The sequence below is a fragment of the Ammodytes marinus genome (assembly GCF_949987685.1).
Source record: "Ammodytes marinus genome assembly, chromosome: 20".
Lineage (NCBI taxonomy): Eukaryota > Metazoa > Chordata > Actinopteri > Uranoscopiformes > Ammodytidae > Ammodytes > Ammodytes marinus.
The window spans coordinates 25,183,227-25,207,252 of NC_137224.1; the positions used below are offsets into that span (position 1 = coordinate 25,183,227).

Here is a 24,026-nt window from a genome sequence, read left to right on the forward strand (position 1 = left end):
AACACTTATAGTCTTATTAACTCAAATGGGTAACGCTTTATATTAAGGTTCTTGTTATAAGCCTTAGTTAATAGGTAATAAGGACCTTATAAGATGCTTATTAACATTATAAGATGCTTATTAACATCAGTGTGTGTTAATAAGACTATATTTAACTGTTAATAATAACACAATAAACATGTTTACTGTGTGATTATAAGACTTTTATAAGCACTTATAAGAATCTTCTTAACTATTTATTTATTGCTTAATAGCATTAATAAAAGCCCTATGAGTTTCTGATAGCTGTTAATAAAAGCGTTACAAACCCATCTATTGAGTCTTACTAACTTACCTATTATGTCATAGTTAAACCTTTACTAAGGATTGTTTGTTGCTTTATGAAGGTGAACACACCTTTATTATTTGTTTATTAGCAGTTAACTATGTTCTAAGAACGATGCTTATTAAGGTTAATAAGTCCTTTATTAAACAGGTAATAATGCATTGCTATGCTCTAAGAACAATGCATATTAAGGTTAATAAGTCCTTTATTAAACAGGTAATAATGCATTTTGAAGGTACCTGATCTAAAGCGAGAACAATGCTTATTAAGGCCAATAAGTCCTTTATTAAACAGGTAATAATGCATTTTGAAGGTACCTGATCTAAAGCGAGAACAATGCTTATTAAGTCCAATAAGTCCTTTATTAAACAGGTAATAATGCATTTTGAAGGTACCTGATCTAAAGCGAGAACAATGCTTATTAAGGTTAATAAGTCCTTTATTAAACAGGTAATAATGCATTTTGAAGGTACCTGATCTAAAGCGAGAACAATGCTTATTAAGGTTAATAAATCCTTTAATATACACTTTTTAACAGTTAATAAGTACTATATCTTGTCAAGGTGGATACAATGTGAATTAAAAAAACTACATGTAAATACAATGTTACAGAGGTGAAGCACAAAAACTTACTTTTAAAGAAAAAAAAACACTTAACTGTGCAATTGTAAACATGTTTGTTTGTTTCCCAGAACTTTCATGAACAACATTTTACTAAATGTAAAAAAATAAATACCTTTGTAAAATAAAAATGCTGCCTGACATCAATTCAAGTGTCCAATGATGAAGACTATTAATTTAAAATATTAAATGAATAAGAACAACAAAACAATTAAACGAGTAGAGCAAAAAAAAACCTTCATCAAACAATAATAAAAAAAAACTCTGTTGTAGGTAAAACAATATAAAACGACGTGGGGTTGTATGAGTTGCTTCTGCATATTGAATCTGTAACCTTATGGAGATGGCAATCCTCACTATAAGAATTTGGGCGAGACGTTGCTGTATCAGAAGTCAGCATTATACTGTTGCAGATAGGACAAGCAGAAAATCACATACAACTAATAGATGCTAACCCAGTGGTTCTCAAACTTTTTTTGTCATTCCCCACTTTGGAGGTGGGAACATTTTCAAGTCCCACCGTTCCCCGATTGTGTCAACAAAATAGTAAGAAAATTGGTCAGGCTTAAATGTTTAAAATGTATTGAAATAAAATCAAGTAATACAATTCAAAAATAGATCATTTTATATACAGTATGTGGTAAAAAAAGAAAAAAAGCCTTGTTCTGCTGGCCCCCTCTGCAACAGTACAATGCTGACTTCTGCTATACTTCCTCTTCCTTTTCCCATCGTCTGAGGAGGGGTCAGAGGAGTCAGACGACAACGGACTTGACTCTGAGTCGGGCTTTTCCTTAGCCTCAGGGGAAGGTTGAGTCAGGCTGGTCTTTTTTGTTACTGTATAAAGACAACACAAAGAAACATTGATCACAATTAGACAGATAGCAGACAGGTTACACTAAGCATTTAAGTCATTTGGACATGGAATCTGCAAAAAGGGGTGCAGTATCAAAGAAAATATAGTCTGTAATGGTGAAAGTTGTTCGAAAAAAGTAAATATTTTCTTTCATTCAGATAGTTGTCCCTTCAAGAAATAAATCTCTCTCCGTTGTCAGGTCTTTTATTTTTACATCCTGGCATTCTAATTTAAACCTGGCCAGCTCATGTTTATATTTCTGTAGACCCAGTTTGGCAGTTAGGACAATTTGGGCAGCATCTGGGTCAGCACAGAAATAACCATTTAGCATTACCTAGCCCCTTCCTGACAAGCTAGCATGACACAACTGTTAATAGATAGTTTGGTTGCAGTTTTTTATGATAGTGTAAGCTAAACGTTAGCTCAAAAAGGAAGCTCACCAAAGCTTCTGAAAGAAAGTAATGTAAGCTAGGCAAACAACTAGCAAGCTAGAACCAGCTAACGTTACTATAACATTACATTCTTAAACTTACCAGAAGAGACATCCTCCAGTTCGGACCTCACCCTCTTATTTTTCAGAGACCTGGTTTGGGGTGCTGACCGTGTTGACGACTCCGACATGTTCTCCTTACTTTCGTGAAACACTTTGTCAAGCATGGCCGTCAATCTAGCGTCAAGCCATCAGCGACTTGCATACACGGAACTTCCGGTTTTACAACTACCTTCAAAATAAAAGCCCTTTAAGGATCTGATTTGAGCAAACCGATCATACGAGTCATATTCATCATAGATTGTGAAAAATACACTACGTTCTCGGGGCATCTAATTTTAACACTCACTCAACATGTGTGCGCACACATAGAGATGAAATAATCACTTCAGAGCAAAAACAAATATATTATGCACTCATTATGCTACATGCCAAAAGACAACATTTTGGAAAGAGGGATGAAAATCAGTGACTTTAGCCTACTAAGATATGGCGCTGCAAACCAAACTCAGAAAACTTATTTTTGAAGGTACTTCAACAAGAAAAACATTAAAGCTAATCAAATACCTTCACCGCTCTAACATTGTATTTGCATGTCGTTTTTCTAATTCTCATTGTATCCTCCTTGACAAGATATAGTACTTATTAACTGTTAAAAAGTGTTTAATAAAGGACTTATTAACCTTAATAAGCATTGTTCATAGAGCATAGTTAACTGCTATTAATTGATTAATAAAGATGTGTTTACCTTCATAAAGCAACAAACAATGCTTAGTAAAGGTTTAACAATGACATAATAGGCAAGTTAGTAAGACTCAATAAATAGGTTTGTAACGCTTTTATTAACAGCTATCAGAAACTCATAAGACTTGTATTAATGATATTAAGCAATCAATTAATAGTTAAGAAGTGTCTTATAAGTGCTTATAAAAGTCTTATAATCACACTGTCAACATCTTTATTATGTTATTATTAACACTTATATATAGTCTTATTAACACAAATTAATGTTAATAAGCATCTTATAAGGTCCTTATTACCTATTTACTAAGGCTTATAACAAGAACCTTAATATAAAGCGTTACCCTCAAATGAATGTTAATAAGCATCTATTAAGGGCCTTATTACCTATTAACTAATGCTTATTACAAGGACCCTAATATAAAGCATTACCGTATGTGTGTCTGTATATATGAACGTGTGTGTATTTGTTTGTGTGTGTGTGTGTCTGTGTGTGTTTGAACATGCCTGTGTTCCTGGGTGTATTTGTTTGTTCACACCTGTGTATGTAATTGTGCACGTGTGTGTGTGTGTGTGTGTGTGTGTGTGTGTGTGTGTGTGTGTGTGTGTTTTCTCCTGACCAGGTGAGAAGGTCATGCAGGATGATGAGTTCACCTGTGACCTTTTCCGCTTCCTCCAGCTGCTCTGTGAAGGACACAACTCAGGTGTGCAAATTCTTCTTAATTATTTGTGTCTTCAGTCAATATCTCAATTATGGTCAAAGAAGATATACTGTCATTTTGTTTATGAAATAACCAGCTCAGTATGTTTGCATGATGTTAGAGAAAATTGATGTATTGTGTTAGTCCAACTGAAACTGAACTTTTAAAATACATGTAAACACGTAACGACTGAAATGGTACTTAATTGAATTTCTCAAACTTGAGCATACACACCTAGTCAATAGGGCTGTCGTGGTGAAGGAATACCCCCTGCGGTGACTCTGGGTGGCTCAACAATGCGGTATGCCAGTGATTTTCAACCTTTTTTGAGCCGCGGCACATTTTTTAACATTTACAAAATCCTAGGGCACACCTCCAACCAAAATGACACAAAATGACACTCTAACACAGTACATATACATATAGGCAAGGCTGTACGCTTATTTTTTTAGGTGGTAGCACTGGTGCTAGCAAGCAAAAAAATTCAGTAGCACAAAAATAAATTTGGTAGCACACAAAGTATGATCGAAAACTTGCATAACCTTAACCCTTGCATTTCGCTCTAATTACCTTTGATCATGTTATCTTGGTCTCATTTGAGATTCTCAATTAATATGATATCCTAGTGTGTGCAGTAATAATTATGGAAAAATGAATAGGGGTGCACTGATTGCAAATTGCAATGTTTTGCTGATTCAGAATTATTATTATTATAATGTCCTTCTGTTAATTAAAACCAAACTTTAAAACATTAAACATAGCCTATTAAATAAATAAGTATACATATTGGTACAATTTAGGATAATTTAAATAGGTTGTTGTGAATGTGTTGGGAGTAGCTTTTCAGTGGCTTATTTAAAACTTTGTTTAAATAGACCAGGCTACTGTTGACTGTTCGCTGCAGCTGAAGGAGTTGCCTTTCAAGCTAGAAAAAAGCGTTAACTTCCTGTTCTTACCGGCTTCAAAATAAAAGTCAACTCACGTTTGGCTAGTAACAGGCTTTTAATGTGAAGGCGCACAGGAAATGTTCTGTTTGTACACGCGCTAACTTAACTGCGGTAATGTGCCGTCTCCTTCCGGTAATTACCGTTGGTGAAGTTTTTATACCTAGAATCGCTGCACGAGCACACATCTTTCACCAGCCAAAGTGGAGGGTGGACTCAATAACTTACTTGCCTAAGTCTACATTTACCCCCATTTGGAGTGTTAATGTAGAGCACTCTAAGCAGTGTTGTGCAGCGCTCCTCTGTGTTTCAAAAACAGCCTCTCCTCATTAGCAGCCTGTCACACGAGTGCGAATGGATTTGTATTCATCATCGCACGTGATCAATTTCAGTAGCAAATGTGATCAAAACTGTCGCACTGTACAGCCCTGCATATAGGCTACCGTATTGGTCCGAATATAAGACGACCCTGATTATAAGACGACCCCCCGTTTTTCAAAACTCATATTTGGAAAAAAGATTTGAAGACCAGATCTTGTTTTTAAAAGGAAATTAATTTTATTTATTAAAATAATATACGAAAATAAAAACGCATTGAATAAAACACTTTCCTTCATTGCAAATGAATAGTAGCCTAGTGCAAATAGACCAAACCGATGTGTTTACCACAGACTTTATTCCTCTGCCCCGCTGTGATCACTCTCGCTGTCATCTCTCTATGCTCTGGTTGGGTCGTGGCATTGCGGGTCATCCTCGCTGCTGTCCTCGGCATCTGAGACGCAACATTTATTTAATGCTCATAGTTCGAGACATAGCCTAGTGCTGAAACGAAAGCTATCAACGCCGTGGTTTAAGGCTGAAATTATAACCGGGGCACGTTACCGTTGTCGATTGGAAGGCTTCCGCGATCTCCGTTAGTTTCAGTTTACAGCCGATAAAGTTACAATCACAACGACCGCATGGACAGCGTTTAAATAAAGCCTCTTATTCTTATTATCATTAGGGTTTTGATGCAAATTATGAAATCTAAACATTACGGCGGCTGTGGTGTGCGTAAAAGGAAAGTGCAGTTGGCAATCCCTCTTTAGCACTGCAACTCCTGCGGCTTAAAAGCCACAGTAAAAGTCGATCGCACAGCCGATTCCTGCCTCTGACACGTTGACTCGCAACATAATGATTTGAGGCTTTGCATTGGCTTTGGCGATTTCCCGTGCCTCTTGTTTTCTCTCCACACAAAGCGTTCTCTCTCCCATTGCACACACACATGCCCCGGCCGCTTCCGAGGGCACAGACAGTGTTGGTTCCAACCGTTAAAAAAATAAAATAAACACAACTCGGACACAGGCCCTGAAGCTGACTGCGAGAAATGCGCCGTATATATTAAATATAGCCTATTATTATTATTATTAAGCTGAATGGTCGCTCTGGTAACGGGCAGTCCATTACTGGACGACAAATAGGCCTACTAGACCCCGAATATAGGACGACCCGACTTTTTACAACCTATTTCCAGGGGAAAAAACACCGTCTTATATTCGGATACAGAAGAGTAGCCTATTACATTATCTGCCACACTTTATTACAGCACAGACACCGACAATGGTTAATTAGGTGATATTAGATAATTTCCCACGGCACACCTGACGATCTCTCACGGCACACTAGTGTGCCGCGGCACACTGGTTGAAAATCACTGCGGTATGCGATATAATTGCTCCACTCCTTTTTTAGGCCTAATTATATATTTATTTAGCCAATTCGTTTGTAAATGGTATCCTACAGGTATAATGTTTAAACTTATTACAGTGTTTCCTCTCAAACTTGTCTTGTATGCATCTTAAAAAAAAGAAAGAAACATTTATTAAATATGGAACACAACACACAAGGCGGCAATGGTGCGCAATATGAACAGACAGAATACATAGTATTTCTGCTTCATCAAAATGAAACTTAAGCAGACGCTATATATAAATTGTAAATTTGTTGTTTAAAAGAAAGCAGATTGTTCAGGCTTAATCTTTAAGTGCAAATAATAAAACATGAAATTAAAAAGTACCCATATATTTTTTATGAAAATAAAAAATATATTTATAACAAAATAAAATAACAGGCGCTGGATAAATACATTCTGTAACACGTATACTTGTTTATGTCCTTGTCGTGTGCTAGGAATACCAATATATTGACCTTGTGTGGTCTTAGAGAGGAGCGGAGAAGTTTTTAGAAGCATTGCCTTGAATGCTGGTTTCTCCGCTGTGGAAAACTGCCCCATCTCCTCAATCAGAGCGTTACAGCGCCTGTAAGGCGTTTATGTATCTCACTTTCGGTTTTGTATTTGGCAACTGGGGCAAAGGCTTCACCGACTCCGAGCTGTCGGCTTGAGCAGCTCTGCAACTCTGTGCCGACGAAGGCAGCTTCGCCGCCGTGTCTGGATGGTCACACGGATTATTCTTATTCTTATATCTTCTTATAAAGGTCTTATCTCCTCTTTTGGCAGCGATCTTTTTGGCACATATTTTACATATGACTGTCTTAATTAGCTGGTTCTCCCTTTCACATGGTTTCTGTGGTACATCACATTTTATAATAGGTAGGATGTCACATGCGGTTGTTGCGGTAAATATTGCAGTATTTCATTTCTGCGGTTATTGCGACAGCCCTATTAGTCAATGTGATTGAGAGTAGAGAAACTCATGTATTCATATGGTCAATCAGACACAGCCCTATGTTCCCACGTTCTAAGATTTCTTTCAAAATAAGGCCCATGTTCCCCAGGGAGCGTTTCTATCTTCCCACAGCCGGATGGTCCCACATTTCAAGTAATCTAACTATATAATAGAGGAAAGTATGTCTGTGTGTGTCGGTATCACTCCTATTCTTTTTTTTTTTTTTTTTAAGATTCTTTCGGCATTTTTATGCTTTATTGATAGTGTAGAGACAGAGGTGAAATGGGGCAGAGAGGGGAGTGACATGCAGAGAACGACCACGGGCTGGAATCGAACCCGGGTCTGCTGTTGGGCCAGGCTCAGGGGGGGACGCCCTACCAACTAGGGTTGCTGAAAATTCCCGGAATTGACCCTTTTCAAATCCCGGGAAAAAAGAGCCTCCTCCCGGGAGATCCCGGGAATTCCCGTTAAACCGGAAGTGCCTTTTTAATACTTTATTTTGTACCCACGTACTCGGCCGAGTGATTTATTGGGCACGTTATGGCCTCATATGCGCAGGGCAGACTGGATGCTAGCTCTAGAATGAACTAATGGCATTACAAGTTAAGTCATCTAAAGGCGTTTTCAGACGGGAGGAGACGTTCAGTCTGTGCACTCGACATTTGTTTAGTTAATAAGTGGATTATGTATTCAGTTTGGTTTGGTTTAAATGTCTACTTTGTGGATTAGGTCTAGGTTTCACTTTAGTGTTTGGTGGAAGTTGGCGAACAGCGATGCTCCAGCTGTTTCATCTCATTAGATTTCTATTCATAGGCTACAAGAGAAAGCAGCAATACAACTGTCTGTTTTATGTTCATCATACTATCTTGACTTGAATACAGAAGAATGGTGAATATCACCATCTCATCGAGGAGAGAAAAGTAAAACACTGTTCAGCTGTGCCAGGCTGCCAGTGCGTGTGTGTGTGAGAGAGAGAGGAGCACAGACGTGACAGTTTAGCTGTAGTGCGGCCGCTTGTCGCTCCGTCTGTAGAACTGAGGACTCTCTCTCTCTCTCTCCACTCGCATGTCAATAGCTGCGTTACAGACGTAACAACAGTTTAGTGCGGCCGCTTGTCGCCACGTCTGTAGAACGGTAGTGCGTCTCTCTCCACTCGCATGTCATTGAAAATGTATTACCATACACGTCAATCGCCCCCCGTCTGAAAAGGCCACGATGGCGAGAGTGTCTTTTATTAGTAAAGGCCACTATTAATGAAAAATATACCACCCAAAAGAATAAAAACATTTAAAAAACGGGAGGCGGGATCCCGTGGTCACTTCCCGGTACTCCCGTGCTGACCAATTTTCCGGGATTCCCGAATTCCCGGGTCCCGTTCAGTAACCCTACTACCAACTGAGCTAAGGGCGCCCCAGGTATCACTCCTATTCTAACCTCTCCCTGTCCCCTTACCCTAACCACCCAGCTGTGATGCCTGAACCTAATTGCCATTTTCAGGAACATAGAGCTCTGGGACCATCGAGCTGTGCTTAAAAAGTAGTATTGGTAGTAACAGTGGTAGTGGTAGTTGAGAGACAGGCACAGGTGTCCTTTATTGTACATTGGGCCTTAACATGCAGCAACATAACAGAACTGGTGATGAGACAGAGAGAACTGCAGAACAACTAGTCGAAACAAAACACCAAAGATGAAATTCTGTAGGTCACATTGTTATTTGTTTTAACTGTGAGCACCATGGCTGAAGATGTGCATCTGGGATTCATGTGGATAAAGTTATAAATTACTGAGAAAACAGTTTCAAAAACATCAAATTTGTGTTTTTGGCAAAGTCTGTAGGACGTTAAAATAACATTACAATCAATGAGAGAGAAGAGGGGTTTAGTCTGTGCTTTGAGGCACAATGTTCAAATGCTGTAAGTCCTACAGCTTATGCTGGGCTTACACTACACGACTTTTCACGCGATTTGACAGTCGCAGACAATCTTGCAATGTCGGACTGAAATCACGGAAGTCGTGCTGGAGTTGTGGCGCGCGCACGTAATCTCAGTTGTTTGGTGTATGGTGGTCTTCTGACCCGATTTCAGCCAGTCTTCTTCCCGTCTTGACGTTCCGACATTATCAAACAGGTTTGATATTATCGCTAGTCTTAGGGGGTTGGCTCAAGCAAAATAACGTAAACGCTGTTACACTCTCGCATGCACCAAGCACGACACAGGAGGAGCGGCATTAGCAGCGACCTGTGTCCGCCTGGTGAGGCACTTATTTTGGATACTTTTTCATAGAAGCCTCGGTGGAGAACCAGGCTGACAGCCGCGCAACCTGAACACTCTACCGTCAAATACAGGGTTAGGAGTTAAAGTTATTGGGGGACGAGATCAGCAAATAAAGCTGGTCAAATAACTAAAGGAAGTCCCCCGCTCGGAATATTGAATTAACTTGTTTTTAATAAAATAATCACAATTGCGTTTGCGGAAATAATATTAATCTCAAAAGGAATCTAGTTGTAGTCTTGCAATATGAGACCCCTGTCTTTTCAAAAGCTCAGTCTGTGACTGAAAACTAATGACTGGTTGTCTTCAGGTGTGAGTTGATTGTCTTTAGATGTAAGAGGGTTTCAGTCTTCAGTCTTTTCAAAGTATTTTAAAAGTCCTCTATTGTAAGCCCAGCATAAGGTAAGCATATGAGCTGAAAGGTGGCGGATCTGTCTACATTTTGATATAAACATTGTTCATGAGAAATTAAAGGTGTAGTAGAAGATACAATGATTTATTGAAAATATTTTGAAGAAGAAACGACAGCAGAGCCAGAGTGAGTGACATCACGCACTCTAAGGAGCGCAATACACACCCATTCTAAAGTCCAAACAACGCTGAAAAGAGCATAAAACTTAAATTGTCACCATTCAAAATGTATAAAATATTTCAAGAAGAAAAGTAATTTGGTTATAGCCCAATGTCTTGTGAATGGAGTATGTAGCTCAAAGTATGATAAGAGAGATACATTTCAAAGGTGAAGTTTCAGAGAATTTGAAGGCTGCTCCCGTCCGCTTCAATGTTAAAATAATTAGCTAAAAAGCTGAATATTTTAAATAGCTTAAAAGTTACAACACATTCTATATAGGTCCACACAAGAGCTGAAGGAGTTAACATTTTTGATATTCGAATTCGAAAATAGCTGAAGATTTGAAAGAGTTACAGGGCCCAAAAAATGTACGGAAGAATTTTTTTTAACTTTTTGCAGCATCTGTCCCAGATGCTGCAAGAGAGCTCTTTAAATCTCCAGATGTGATGTTTGGGTTGGCTTTTAACTAAAAAATCACTTTCCTTGTGGCGCTTGTTGATATTTTTGAAGGTAGTCAACTTCTAGGCAGATATTCAGTCACTCTTAAGGCCAGGACACACCAGTCCGACTACCCGAAAATGGAGTCTGCCGATTCAGGCAGCTCCAGTCTTCCCGCCGCGGCCGAAAAAGTGCAAAGAACACACCAAGTCGACTGCTGACTTTCCGTACACTCTGCGCTTGCGCGGGACGTAATGTCTCCATAACAGCAGGAAGCGCTAATCTGTATTGTGGCCCGAAAAAATACGGAAGCCGGAAATGATGGGACGGCTCTCTAGACCATAAACATAGATAGAAATACGTATTTATATTTATGGACCATAAAGAGCACCATTTTTAGCAGAGAGTGTCAAGCATGGTGTCGAGCAGTCAACAAGGGTTGATGCATGTGAGTACTCGCTGAACGAAACAAACAAACACATTAAAACAATGGCTAACTGTTGTTAGCTGTTTGTGCTACCCGCCTCACTTCCGGGCTTCACTGATTCGCTAGCCCTCCACAAATCAAATTGCTCCAACTGATAGATTGCCCGCCGCCTTTCAATCGGCTCAAAAGAAGCCCGACGACATCTACGACGACCGATTTCACGGCACACACCAAACAGATTTGTGTCCCCGCCCCCTCCAGCCTCTACGACGGCGATTATCGGACCGGTGTGTCCGGGCCTTTAAAGCTCTCCATTTGTAGATGATTTGCCTCACGGTGGGCTGATGGAGCTCAAACTTTTTTAAAATAATTTATAGCTATCCCCAGACAAATGTTCAACAGCACAACTCTCGTCCTGAGAACCTCTGAGATTGCCTTTCTTCTTGGCATGTCTGACCTGTATGGGTTAACTTTGCTGGGCCTAAATTGACCTGGTTTTATCTCTGTTTTATATAGTGTCGCCCAATTTCTTCCCTAAAGATCTCTCATTACATTGGTCCATTTCCTCACTCAATTTGGCCCACCTGATAGTGTTTACCTGCTCGATTTAAGCAATGCAGCTCAGGGTTCACAAAGTTTTGCACATACAAAAGTTGTCAAATAATTAGTTTTATTTGTTTTAACAATTGTTTTCAGGAAAAGCAATGTTGAATTGATAAACAAACATCTGTTATTTCATAAACAATTAATAATGGTTAAAACAAATCCAAAAGGCTCAAGGGGTTTCACATACTTTCAAGTAGCACTGTATATATATATATATATATATATATATATATATATATATTTAAACAAAGTTTTCATGCAAAAAAAATCAGTATTTTGGGTTATCTTGTTTCAGACTTCCAGAACTACTTGAGGACGCAAACTGGAAACAATACGACCGTCAACATCATTATCTCTACTGTTGACTACCTCCTCAGAGTTCAGGTAAGCTCCTTTTGTCTACTGCTACTTATTCGTAAGGGACTTACTTTCCTAATATGAAACTATAATTAAATGATTATTTGCTGACTCATACAGTCCCCATACAGTCTTGTCTACAAACCATACAAAGGTCTGCTAGGTAGCATTTTCCTAAAAAACAACAACTTTGCAGATAAACACAAGTCCTAGTGGGGCATAAGTAATCATTGAGAGTGATTTATTTGTGGATGACACTTTATTTAGTTTTTTTAGGAAATTTCTGCCTAGTAGGCCATGCCTTTAAGTGGAACCTAAGACTTAAAAATAACCAGAAATAACCTCTCTCACAATTCAAAGTGCACTTGCAACTCAATTCAATGCAACTAATGCTGGGCTTACACTACACGACTTTTCACGCGATTTGACAGTCGCAGACAATCTTCCAATGTCGGACGGCAATCACAGAAGTCGTGCTGGAGTTGTGGCACGCGCATGTAATCTCAGTCGTTTGGTGTAAGGTGGTCATCCGACCCGATTTCAGCCAGTCTTCTTCCCGTCTTGACGTTCCGACATTATTAAACAGGTTTGATATTATCGTTAGTCTTAAGGGGTTAGCTCAAGAGAAATTACACTGTCACACTCTCGCATGCACCAAGCACGACGCAGGAGGAGCGGCATTAGTCGCGACCTGTGTCCGCCTGTGCAGGCACTTATTTCGGACACTTTTTCCTTGAAGCCTCGGCGGGAGAACCATGCTGACAGCCGTGCAACCTTAACACTTTACCGTCAAATACGGGGTTAGGAGTTAAAGTTATTGGGGGACGAGATCAGCAAATAAAGCTGGTCAAATAACTAAAGGAAGTCCCCGCTCGGAATATTGAATTAACCTTTTTTTAATTAAATAATGACTATTGCGTGTGCGGAAATAATATTAATCTCAAAAGGAATCTAGTTGTAGTCTTGCAATATGAGACGCCCTGTCTTTTCAAAATCTCACTCTGTGACTGAAAACTAATGACTAGTTGTCTTCAGGTGTGAGTTGATTGTCTTTAGATGTAAGAGGGTTTCAGTCTTCAGTCTTTTCAAAGTCTTTTAAAAGTCCTCTAGTGTAAGCCCAGCATAACACTTTAATAACCTACATTTACTAGCAATTACTATCGTGGCCAATAATAGCCCTATTTTATTAAATGACCCATTCCCACATTCTACTGTTCCTAATCCTGCTAATAATGATTATCAAAACCACAGCATCTTCATTATATTTATTATAAACATATTGAATCATATTAATTAATGTCATTCTTGCTTTTTTCCTTCTTCCCCTCCCCTGCTCACTCCTGCACTCCTCCATCTCTCTCTTCTAGGAGTCGATCAGTGATTTTTACTGGTATTATTCTGGAAAAGATGTAATTGACGAACAGGGCCAAAGGAATTTCTCCAAGGCAATAAATGTGGCAAAGCAGGTTTTCAACACACTTACAGAGTACATCCAGGTATGACGAGACACTGCAGTTAGAATTTACCAGTATTCTCAAAAGTTATCCAAATCGTAGGTATTTAAGCAGTAATAATTAGACAATGGTGATTGTTAAAAGTCTTTTCCACCACAGTGACCTGTTGTTTACTAAGTAATTCAGAGATTTCTTCCATCTGATAACCTTAATTTGAGGTACAGTTTGAGAAAATGTCTCAGTTCTAATAATAATAATAAGATGAAAACGATTGTGTTGGCAAAAGCATGTCTGTTTTTTTTATGTGCAAGAAATCAATAATCTGAGAAATGGTTTCCATTATGAGGAATGGACAAAAGCATGATGACAATATTTTACAGTATCGGTAGGCTGCAGCTGTGAAACATTAACATATGTTTATGTTGAACAAAGATAATTTTGGGTTGTGATGCAATTGCAATCATGTTTACTGATAATGTTCCAGGGTCCATGTACAGGCAACCAGCAGAGTTTGGCCCACAGTCGACTGTGGGATGCTGTGGTCGGTTTTCTGCATGTCTTTGCTCATATGCAGATGAAATTGTCTCAGGTGAGTCCAAATGTGTAATGGAACTATCTAAATTTACTCAAGTACTGTACTTAAGTAAAAGTTGTCAGTTGTACTTTACTTGAGTATGTTCTTTTCATGCTACTTTGTACTTCTACTCGACTACAATTCAGTGGGAAATATTCTACTCTTTACTCCACTACATTTATCTGATAACTTAACTCAATAGTTACATTACCAATTAAGATTTTGCACACAAAACATATAAAGGGATAATAAAATATTGTATACTACCAAACAGTATATAGACATATTGTTAAAGGAGAAGTAAGTGATAATGTCCTTTTTAGCTAACTTCCTGTCAGTGACTGCAGTTAGCAGTCCCCTCCCTCGTCCCTACGTCACCACCACATGAACACACAGCCATCTTCATCAGATAGTGCCGCAATGGAGAGCAGCGAGTCATTGTTCAGGAGACCCGCCTCTTTTTAGCGTTCTGTCTCCTGATTGGACAAAAACCATCAATGGTATCTATCAATTACTGCAAAGCTGAATTACTGGGAGTCTTGTGTTATGAGCTGCGCATACTATTTAACCCATTGATACCGGCTGCTGCGCGATGCAACATTGTATCTCCTGCCGGCTGCTGCATAGCGCAGCATTGTTGCTTTATCTAATTTTCATGGCCCGCACAGCATAGAATGCACTGTTATTGGTTCAAATACACAAGGTGGGTTTTGTTGATTTTTTAAAACCACGTAACCACTCAAATGTAGTGTGGTTTGCCGAAAATCACGTCAATAAAAAAAATAAAAATAAATAAGCCGGCTGTGTCGGCGATAGTGTATTACAGAACAGTTAGTGGCGTTCGGAGTGCAGAATCTAGGTCTACTATAGGCTACTGATGAAAATCACACATTGCATCTCAGTGATTCTTGAGAAGTGGGACAAAACAGGGTGAAAAAATACAAACCCTATGTTTCGGCAAATTAAATTACATGTACGTATCCAACATATACTAAGCTACTGAGCTAAGCTTTGACACAACCTCCCAGCTTTTTTTTTTTTTTTACCGTCATTGGCCTATCACCACCGTCAGATGTCAACGCCGTAAGATTTCCTGTCTGACGGTTTTGACATACTTAACGTTTCTTAAACAGAACAAATGGAATTTATCTAGTAGCCATTTGGTTTTTCTGTTGATGTTAGGTGCTAGTATGAACTACTTCAGGAAAGTAAGATTATCAAAAAAATTCAAATAACTTCTTCAGAAATCGTAAGTCGGTGTTGACATATCATGGTTGTGACTCAGGACTTTCAAGATTCAGAATTTAAAATATTCTAAAACTACAACACTTATCAGAGCCTGTCTGACTCTAATGTACTCTGCAGAGGTAGAATGTGACAAGAGGTCCTTCATAGTGACAGCTGCCCCTTATTTTGGCTGATTTTCTTACATTTTAATGGATTGTCTGACGGTGGTGACAAAAAGTGTCCCACCACTTTGAAACCATATAAAACATGAATGTGTTGTTGAAAAACTGTTTTTAATTATATGGGAGATTATTTATTGTTGCTTTTGATGAAAAAAGCTATTTATAATCATTAAAGGGTAACTGCAACCCCTGTTTGAGCGTACTGCACAATTTTGAAAAATGCATCAGACCATTGATTCTGAATTCTGTTTTAGAACTCTGTTTTTAAACATTCCGACATCAGCCGGCTGACATTCGGGAGGGAGGGGGGCTAGCTGCTAGCTGTCACTCAGGAAGATCTGAATGACATGAATTCCTTGAAAAATCGAGTGACACAAACGGCACTCAATTGTATCAAAAGTACATTGTGACGTCATATGAGTAAATTTTGTTTCAATTGAGGGTCACCCCTCAATTGGTCTCTTGAGGATAAATAAAAGTTAAATGAAAAAAATTAAAAATATTTCGAACCCGAAGGGAGAAGTTTTTTTCAAATCTTAGTAAAGCTCTAAAATAATTTACAATACAAAACATTTCTTAAATTGCTGATATTTAACATATTGCAATTTGTTTCAATATTAACACCAGCATATGTGTTCCTTAACAACATAGTAATTTAATTCAGCTTCTATCTAAAAATAACAAGTAAAAGGGTGCACTTTAAAGTACATTTTTAATTGGTATTATTGCATATGAAAGATTGAAACCTTCTCTGAGGACACACTGTTTTGGACGTCGTTAGCAGATAACAAGTGTCATATCTTTGACATAATAATGATAAAATTAAATTTAAGGGGATAATTTTGCTCCAGAGATTCTATTCTTAATTCCTAATAACATCTACAATTTTATATATTTTTTGTTTTAAACATAACAGCAGTTACATATGCAAGACGGCTTTTTGTCCCGGTTCTCAAGAATCACTTATCTATTTATTAACAATATTTATGAATTTAGGCTATATTTTGCTGCTCCAACACAAATTCAGCCCAGCTAGGCGATAGCTAAGTTTCAGTTTCGTTTTCATCTAAGTGTTATACAGCTGTTTGGTTCAGCTGATCGGCTCCCAACAGCGGGAGTCAGTCTGCGTTCCAGTTGTACTGGGAAGTCGGATTCATGGTGCCAGTGATAACTGAACTAAATTATAAAATAAAGCTATCTCTTCCTCCCACTATCTGTCAATCTTTTTCTCTCCACTGCACACTCAGCAGGATTATAACCTCATTTAGCACATTATTTTTAAATATTTTATATTATTTTTTTATTTTTTTTTCCCATCTAATTTTGACGATTTTCAGAAAAATTTGCTTGTATGTAAGCACTCAGGGAGCATGTTTAAATAAAACCTGTGAACCTCACCTTTTAAATTAATTTTTTATTTCATGTTTCTATGTGCTACACAGGCTTAGATATTAAGGTTTTGGTAGACGTTGACAATTCATAGTATTTTTTCAGAAAACCCTCAGGAGATAAATACGTCATCAATGGGTTAAGTGATGAATATAGAGTCATTTAACATGTACAGTATATTAACAAATCACTTACTTCTCCTTTAAATAGACAAATTGACTTTCAAAAATTTAAATTTTTAGTGATTATTTTGATAATAGTACATATTTCTCAGCATTCAAATAATCAATCTATGATAAAAAATAACAAATAAATACTTCAATCCAGCTACAAACCCTGCTTTTACATTAATACATGAGTTATAATTTCACTTCTAATTTATAATAGTAGAACAGTAACTTTTACTTTTAATAATTTAAGTACATTTTCCTTATGATTCGTACACAATACTCTTGAATACTTTTAAAATTAGATTTTTCTGTACTTATAGGTGACTTTTAACTTGTAATTGGGTAGTTTTTCTAGTAAGGTATCTTTACTCTTACTCGTATGGTTTTCAGGTACTTTTTACAACTATGAGTGAATCATTACTTGGCAGTCGCTGAAAATATAATCACAACTTCCCAAGCTTGAGTTGAGCCATGGACCTTTCCTAATTCCCTCTCTGCCCCTTACTTCCTATATATTGCATTAAAAAAAATCCCCAAAATACTGTTTAGCATCAGTTTTAATTATTCTTGGTAGTTTGTATCTGAAATGTAATTCTTACCTAAGTTAAAGGCTTGAACTCACGTTTTGTTCTTATAAATATATAACATGACTTCTTCCAAATTAGTATAAATAAAAGATCCAAAATATACATCAAGGTGTTAATTTGACTGAATCTTGTCTAATGCATCTATATATATTCTCCTATACAATCATCATTAACGGGCCCTTATCTCAGCATTAGTTTTTTTCAATACTCTCTACTAAAAATGTCAACTTCTAGCACATTAACTAAGCTTTCTAAAATAATTCTTAGCACTATTCTGAAAGATATTGCAGAAGGATTTGTTCATATGTTGTCCATTGTCTGATTTCTGATATATTTTCTTCTTAAAAACATGCCAACAATGCATTTTAAGACGTTTAAATATTTTTTTAAATAAAAATTAAAAAAGGCTGAATCCAACATTTGTTTTGTAAAAAACTTAGGATTTGTATATGTTTTAATAATGAAATACAGATTTTGACTGGTTTTATCCCACATCTAGATTTTTTGTTTTTGACAAAATGCTAATGCATAATTAGTTAGATATTGCCAAATTTGCATATTTACTCAAACATGTTTGCAAAATTGATATCGTAAAATAAATGTTTTATTTAAGTAATCAACTGGCAAGGTTTCCTGATGATATCTATAAGTTAAAAATGTTCCCCTATGCACCTGCAGTGTCTAACCTAATGGGAGGAATTATATCACAATGTCATCCTTTTTAATTCATTGGGGGGGGGGGTTTCACCTAAGGATTCCAGTCAGATTGAGTTACTGAAGGAACTAATGGATCTGCAGAAAGATATGGTGGTCATGCTCCTGTCAATGCTAGAAGGTAGGTTTGCTTTCGTGACAACACCTGTTTTTAATATTAAAAGAGGAGTGGCTTATGAGAGAGCTTTAGAGTGACTAAGACACAAGTTCACAAGGTTATCACAATGGCATAAGTACTGTTGATTAAAATTTTTCAAATCATTCTTTGTTTGATTTTTATTGTTCTAGACAGGATGAGGATAATGTAAATATTAATATTATCTAATATTGTGAATGAATGATCTTGTTTCACAGGTAATGTTGTGAATGGGACCATTGGGAAGCAGATGGTTGATATGTTAGTGGAGTCCTCCAACAACGTGGAGATGGTCCTCAAGTTCTTTGACATGTTCCTCAAACTTAAGGACCTGACCTCCTCAGACGCCTTCAAGGAGTACGACCCTGACGGAAAAGGCAAGGCTTTTAAGCAAATTTTCTTCCATCATATTTTTTATTGAGGACCCATAATCATTTGAATGTAAATAGACTTCCAGATTCACATGGATAAGAGCTGCTGGTGATTTATAGATTTATTAAATAAACTCACAGGTGTCATCTCCAAGAGAGACTTCCATAAGGCCATGGAGAGCCACAAACACTACACCCAGTCTGAGACAGAATTCCTGCTCTCCTGTGCTGAGACTGATGAGAATGAACTCCTTGACTACGAAGAATTTGTGGAGCGCTTCCATGAGCCAGCCAAGGTATCACATTACAGAATATAAGAATGAAAATATGCATTGGTCAAGGGATAATAGACTGCGTTAATGCAACACATTGTAACAGATGCGAAGACTGTACGCTAATGTACATTAAATTGTGTTATTAAACTCGATAAAGCAGTTGGATATACAGTGCATACGGAAAGTATTCACAGCGCTTCACTTTGTCCACATTTCGTTATGTTACAGCCTGGAATGAGGCTTTATTACATTTTTTTCTCTACAAATTCTACAAATAATACCCAATAATGACAACTTTAAAAAAAAGTGTGTTTGAGACTTTTGAAAATGTATTCAAAATAAAAAATAAATAAATCACTTGAGCTCAGGAGCATTCTGTTTCCACTGATCATCCTTGAGATGTTTCTACAGCTTAATTGGAGTCCACAGATCTGGGGAAGAGTACATAAACAGTTCTGCTGTTTTAAAGATACCAATGAGCACAGTGCAGTTCCTCTAAACTGAGTGAGTGGAGGAGAAGGGCTTTAGTTAGGGAGGTGGCCAATAACCCGATGGTCACTCTGACAGAGCTCCAGGGGAGAACCTTCCAGAAGGATAACAATCGCTGCAGCACACCACCAATCAGGGCCACAGCCAGCCTGGAGTTTGCCAAAAGGCACATGAAAGACTCTCAGACCATGAGAAACAAAATGCTGTGGTCTGATGAGACAAAGATCGAACACTTGAATACCAAGCGTTTTGTTTGGAGGAAACCAGGCACCGCTCATCACCTGGCCAATACCATCCCTACAGTGAAGCATGGTGGTGGCAGCATCATGCTCCGGGGATGTGTTTCTGCGGCAGGAGCTGGAAGGCTAGTCAGGGTTGAGGGAAAGATTAATGCAGCAATGTACAGAGACATCCTGGAAGAAAACCAACTCCAGAGCGCTCTTGACCTCAGACTGGGGCAACGGTTCATCTTTCAACAAGAACAACGACCCTAAGCACACAGCCAAGATTTCGAAGGAGTGGCTTCAGGACAACTCTGTGAATGCTCCAGAGTGGCCCAGCCAGAGCCCAGACTTGAATCCTATTGAACATCTCTGGAGGGATCTGAAAATGGTTGTGCACCGACGCTCCCCATCCAACCTGATGGAGCTCGAGAGGTTCTGTGAAGAGGAATGGGCAAAACTGGCCAAAGATAGGTGTGCCAAGCGTGTGGCTTCATATTCCAAAGACTTGAGGCTGTAATTGCTGCCAAAGGTGCCACAACAAAGTATTGAACAAAGGCTGTAAATACTTATGTACATATTATATTTTCGTTCATTATTTTTAAAAGTCCCATGTTATGCAAAATGCACTTTTTCAATGTTTTTGAACATAAATATGGGTCAACGGTGTACCTAGAGACTGCCAAAGTATAAAAAAAGAAAGAAAACTCTCTCCTTTTCTAACTCTCCCCCTTTCTGAAAACCTCCCACTCACCCCCCAATATACTCCAGTCAGAATTCTCTCAGTTTCTGACGTCAAACGGGAAAGCCACCCCCCCCCCCCCCCCCACACACACATGTTTTTATTATTGGATGAACTATCCAGCTTGCATGTTTTATGGATAAATACGGGTTTATTCCAAAATGTCTAAACTTAAAAACAAATAAAAGTAAACAAAAAAGTGAACATAATATTGGAGTACCCTAGAATAATGCTTATGACTATGTAAGTCAATTGCACTCCAATAGGTTGAATGCACCTAGATCACCTCCAATTCGCATATTGTTGCCATACGGAAACAAATAGATTTAATCACTTTACAAAAAAAGTATTAAATCTAAACTGGTTTTAGTGATACAAATCGAAAGATAACTATCCTGAGATAGCATTTAATTTTTTTTTTATGTTGGAATTTTGCTTAAATATTGAACAATAAGTCAACTTTGGGAGCCCCCAGGCCATGGCCTCCACTGCTTCATAAGTCAAAGGAAAAGAGGAGTTTCATTCAGGATATCCTGGTTATCTGATGCCATGAATTATTTGTTCTTCAAAGTAAAAGCCTCCTGTTCAAAACTAATCAAGAATAAAAGGATTTAGGGGGCGCCCTTAGCTCAGTTGGTAGGGCGTCCCCCCATGGGCCTCGGCCAGCAGCGGACCCGGGTTCAATTCCAGCCCGCGGTCGTTCTCTGCATGTCACTCCCCTCTCTCAACCATTTCAACTCTCTCTACACTATCAATAGAGCATAAAAATGCCGAAAAAAATATCTTTAAAAGAATAAAAGGATTTTATAATACAGCCTTTTAGTAAAACTGAGATAAAGTAATTGTTGCCATATGGCAACGCTATGCAGTAGAGGGTTAAGTGTTATTTTTAACCGTTAGACCCCGAGTAGCTTCGCAGTAGCCTCCATCTTTTGCTGCATTTTGATTGTGAACATGCCGTTTCCATTAGCTTGTGGCTGTCAGTGCATCTGTATGAACATAATCTTTCATGTAGACAAGGATCGGTCATGTCAAACTGTTCAAAGTGCAGCTTCTTCTCACGGGTAATAGGCTAGGCAAAGTAAGGCATTTTGGGGCCAAAAATAGAATTAATTGTAAAATAATTTTTTTCAGCTCAGATAATTTCTATGAGGTGTCCAGAATAACATACTAAAAGTCCTAAGAAATCCTAGTTGAGGAAATATGTTTCATTCTCATCAATCCTAGACGTGTGCCAATAAGGCGAGACAACAATACAACCCAATGAGGCTATTTTTTTCCTTTACTGCTATCAAAATGAAACTTTACACAATGAAAGCATCCATGAAAATGAACTTTTTTGTATTACAGGTTTCTTTGAAAATTAATTTTAATATGCAAATGAGCTATTTTCCTTTACTCCTACCACAATAAAACTTTACATAGTAAAAGTATACTTGAAAAGTAACTGTTTTTGTATTACAAGTTTCTTCTTAAATCAATTTGAATATGCACAAGAGCTCCACACTTATTGAATATCCAAGCATCCTACTGCCAATGGGTGATGGCTTCTTTTAGACTGGCCTCCAACCTGAAAAACTGCCTGGCTTACCTGCCAGGGGTATAACAGGTGCCTCTCAGGAATTAGATTTGTCTCTCCCCCCCATACAGTGATACTAGAGCTTTTTCACAAGTCAGTATTCACAAGTGAATAAAGAGAAAGCTGCTTTTTCATTAAAGAGGACCTATTATACTACTTTTCTGGTCTTAATTTCTTGTTTTACACTGCTATAGAGCAACATGACACGAATCACATCACAAAAAACTATGTAGATTTTCGGGAAGCTCTTTCTCTTATTTTGGCGATCCAGCACATCCTGTCAACACTTGAGTGTGTGTGCTTCGGCAATCTCCGCTCCCTCCGCCTGTGCATCGGCCATCTCCGCTACCCTCCCCCCCCCCCCCTCCTGCAAACCCCACTCCGTTGTGATTGGTTACCTTCCTTCCGGAACACTTTCAGTGGCGGGAAGCGCGAGCATGGACCTATAAGGGCGCGAGGCAGACGCGAACAGGGAAGTGACAGCAGTACCATACATGGAAACATCCGCGTGGTCACGTCACAAATTTTTATGCGACGTCACAAATTATGAAAGGGTAGACCGCTTTGAAGACGTGACTTCTCGACTGGCTAGAATAGTGTTTAGTGCTCTGCACAGACACCCCAGACGGTCAGCAGGGAATACGTCGAAATGCATGTAAGTCATTATTTGATAATTTAGTATGGTTAAGCATGACTATGAATCATCATAACAACGTTTATAGGTCATAAAAGTCAAAAAGCATCATAGGTCCTCTTTAATATGTAATTTGTGCTGAAAGGAAATAAATAAATAAAAGACACGTTATGACAATATAATCAAATCAAATGTAGGCTATATTTAGGACTAGCATCCCCTCTATAGGCCTACTGTGTGTTTCTTGAAATACTGTAGGTTTTATAGTCAATCACACTGACCAAATATTCATATCTCTTATTCCTTCCTTCCAATCCTTATTCATTCCAAAATCTAAACAATTATGTGAGAGGAGCAATTATATGTGCAGTTATATGTGAGGAGCTTGAGATGGTAAAGGGGAGGAGCTTGATATGACAAAGAGGAGGAGCTAATTGGCAAATGGGAGGAGCTTGAGATGATAAAGGAGACAAGCTTGCGATGGTAAATGGGAGGAGCTTAATATGGTAAAGAGGATGAGCTTAATATGGTGAAGGGGAGGGGCTTAATATGGTAAGGGAGGGCTACATGGTAAAGGGGAGGAGCTTGATATGGCAAAAGAGAGGAGCTTAATATGTTTAAGGGAAGGGACTAATTGGTAAAGGGGAGGGGCCTACGATGACAAAGGGGAGGGGTTTGATATGGTTAAAGGGAGGAACTTCATATGGTAAAAGGGAGGAGCTAATTGGTAAAGGGGCAGGAGATTGATATGGTAAAGGGGCAGGTTAATATGGTAAAGGGGAGGGGCCTAATATGACAAAGGGGGGAGCTTGATATGGTTAAAGGGAGGAGCTTAACATGGTACGGGGGAGGGGCCTAAGATGTAAAGGGGAGGAGCTTGATATGGTAAAAGGGGTGAGCCAAGGGGAGGAGCTCATTGGTAAAGGGGAGGGGGCTAATGTACCAAAGGGGAGGAGTTTGATATGATCAAGGGGAGGAGCTTGATATGGTAAAAGGGAGGAGCTTGATATGGTAAAGAGGAGGGGCTCAATATTGTAAAGGGGTGAGCTTAATATGGTAAGGGGGGGACCGAGTGGTTAAAGGGGAGGAGCTTAATATGGTAAAGGAGGAGCTAATTGGTAAAGGGGAGGATCTTGATATGGTAAGGGGGAGGAGCTGGATAGTTTAAAGGGGAGGGGCTAGTGGTTAAAGGGGAGGGGCTGTTCGCATGTCCATACCTGTTGCTGCAATTCTGTGTGTATACAGTGGCTTGCAAAAGTATTCATACCCCTT

General features: G+C 38.5%; 1 protein-coding gene across 1 annotated transcript in view; it reads left to right on the top strand.

Moving 5' to 3' along the window:
* Positions 1 to 24,026, top strand: part of ryr2a (ryanodine receptor 2a (cardiac)) — a gene marked incomplete at both ends in the record, with an annotated part of 671,945 nt that overhangs the window by 520,819 nt on the left and 127,100 nt on the right. Inside the window, 7 exons of the mRNA XM_080049015.1 lie at positions 3,654 to 3,734; positions 11,949 to 12,037; positions 13,378 to 13,506; positions 13,949 to 14,053; positions 18,347 to 18,428; positions 18,662 to 18,820; positions 18,956 to 19,110. Coding sequence (XP_079905141.1) covers positions 3,654 to 3,734; positions 11,949 to 12,037; positions 13,378 to 13,506; positions 13,949 to 14,053; positions 18,347 to 18,428; positions 18,662 to 18,820; positions 18,956 to 19,110 — 800 coding nt within the window. The remainder of the gene's footprint in view (positions 1 to 3,653; positions 3,735 to 11,948; positions 12,038 to 13,377; positions 13,507 to 13,948; positions 14,054 to 18,346; positions 18,429 to 18,661; positions 18,821 to 18,955; positions 19,111 to 24,026) is intronic.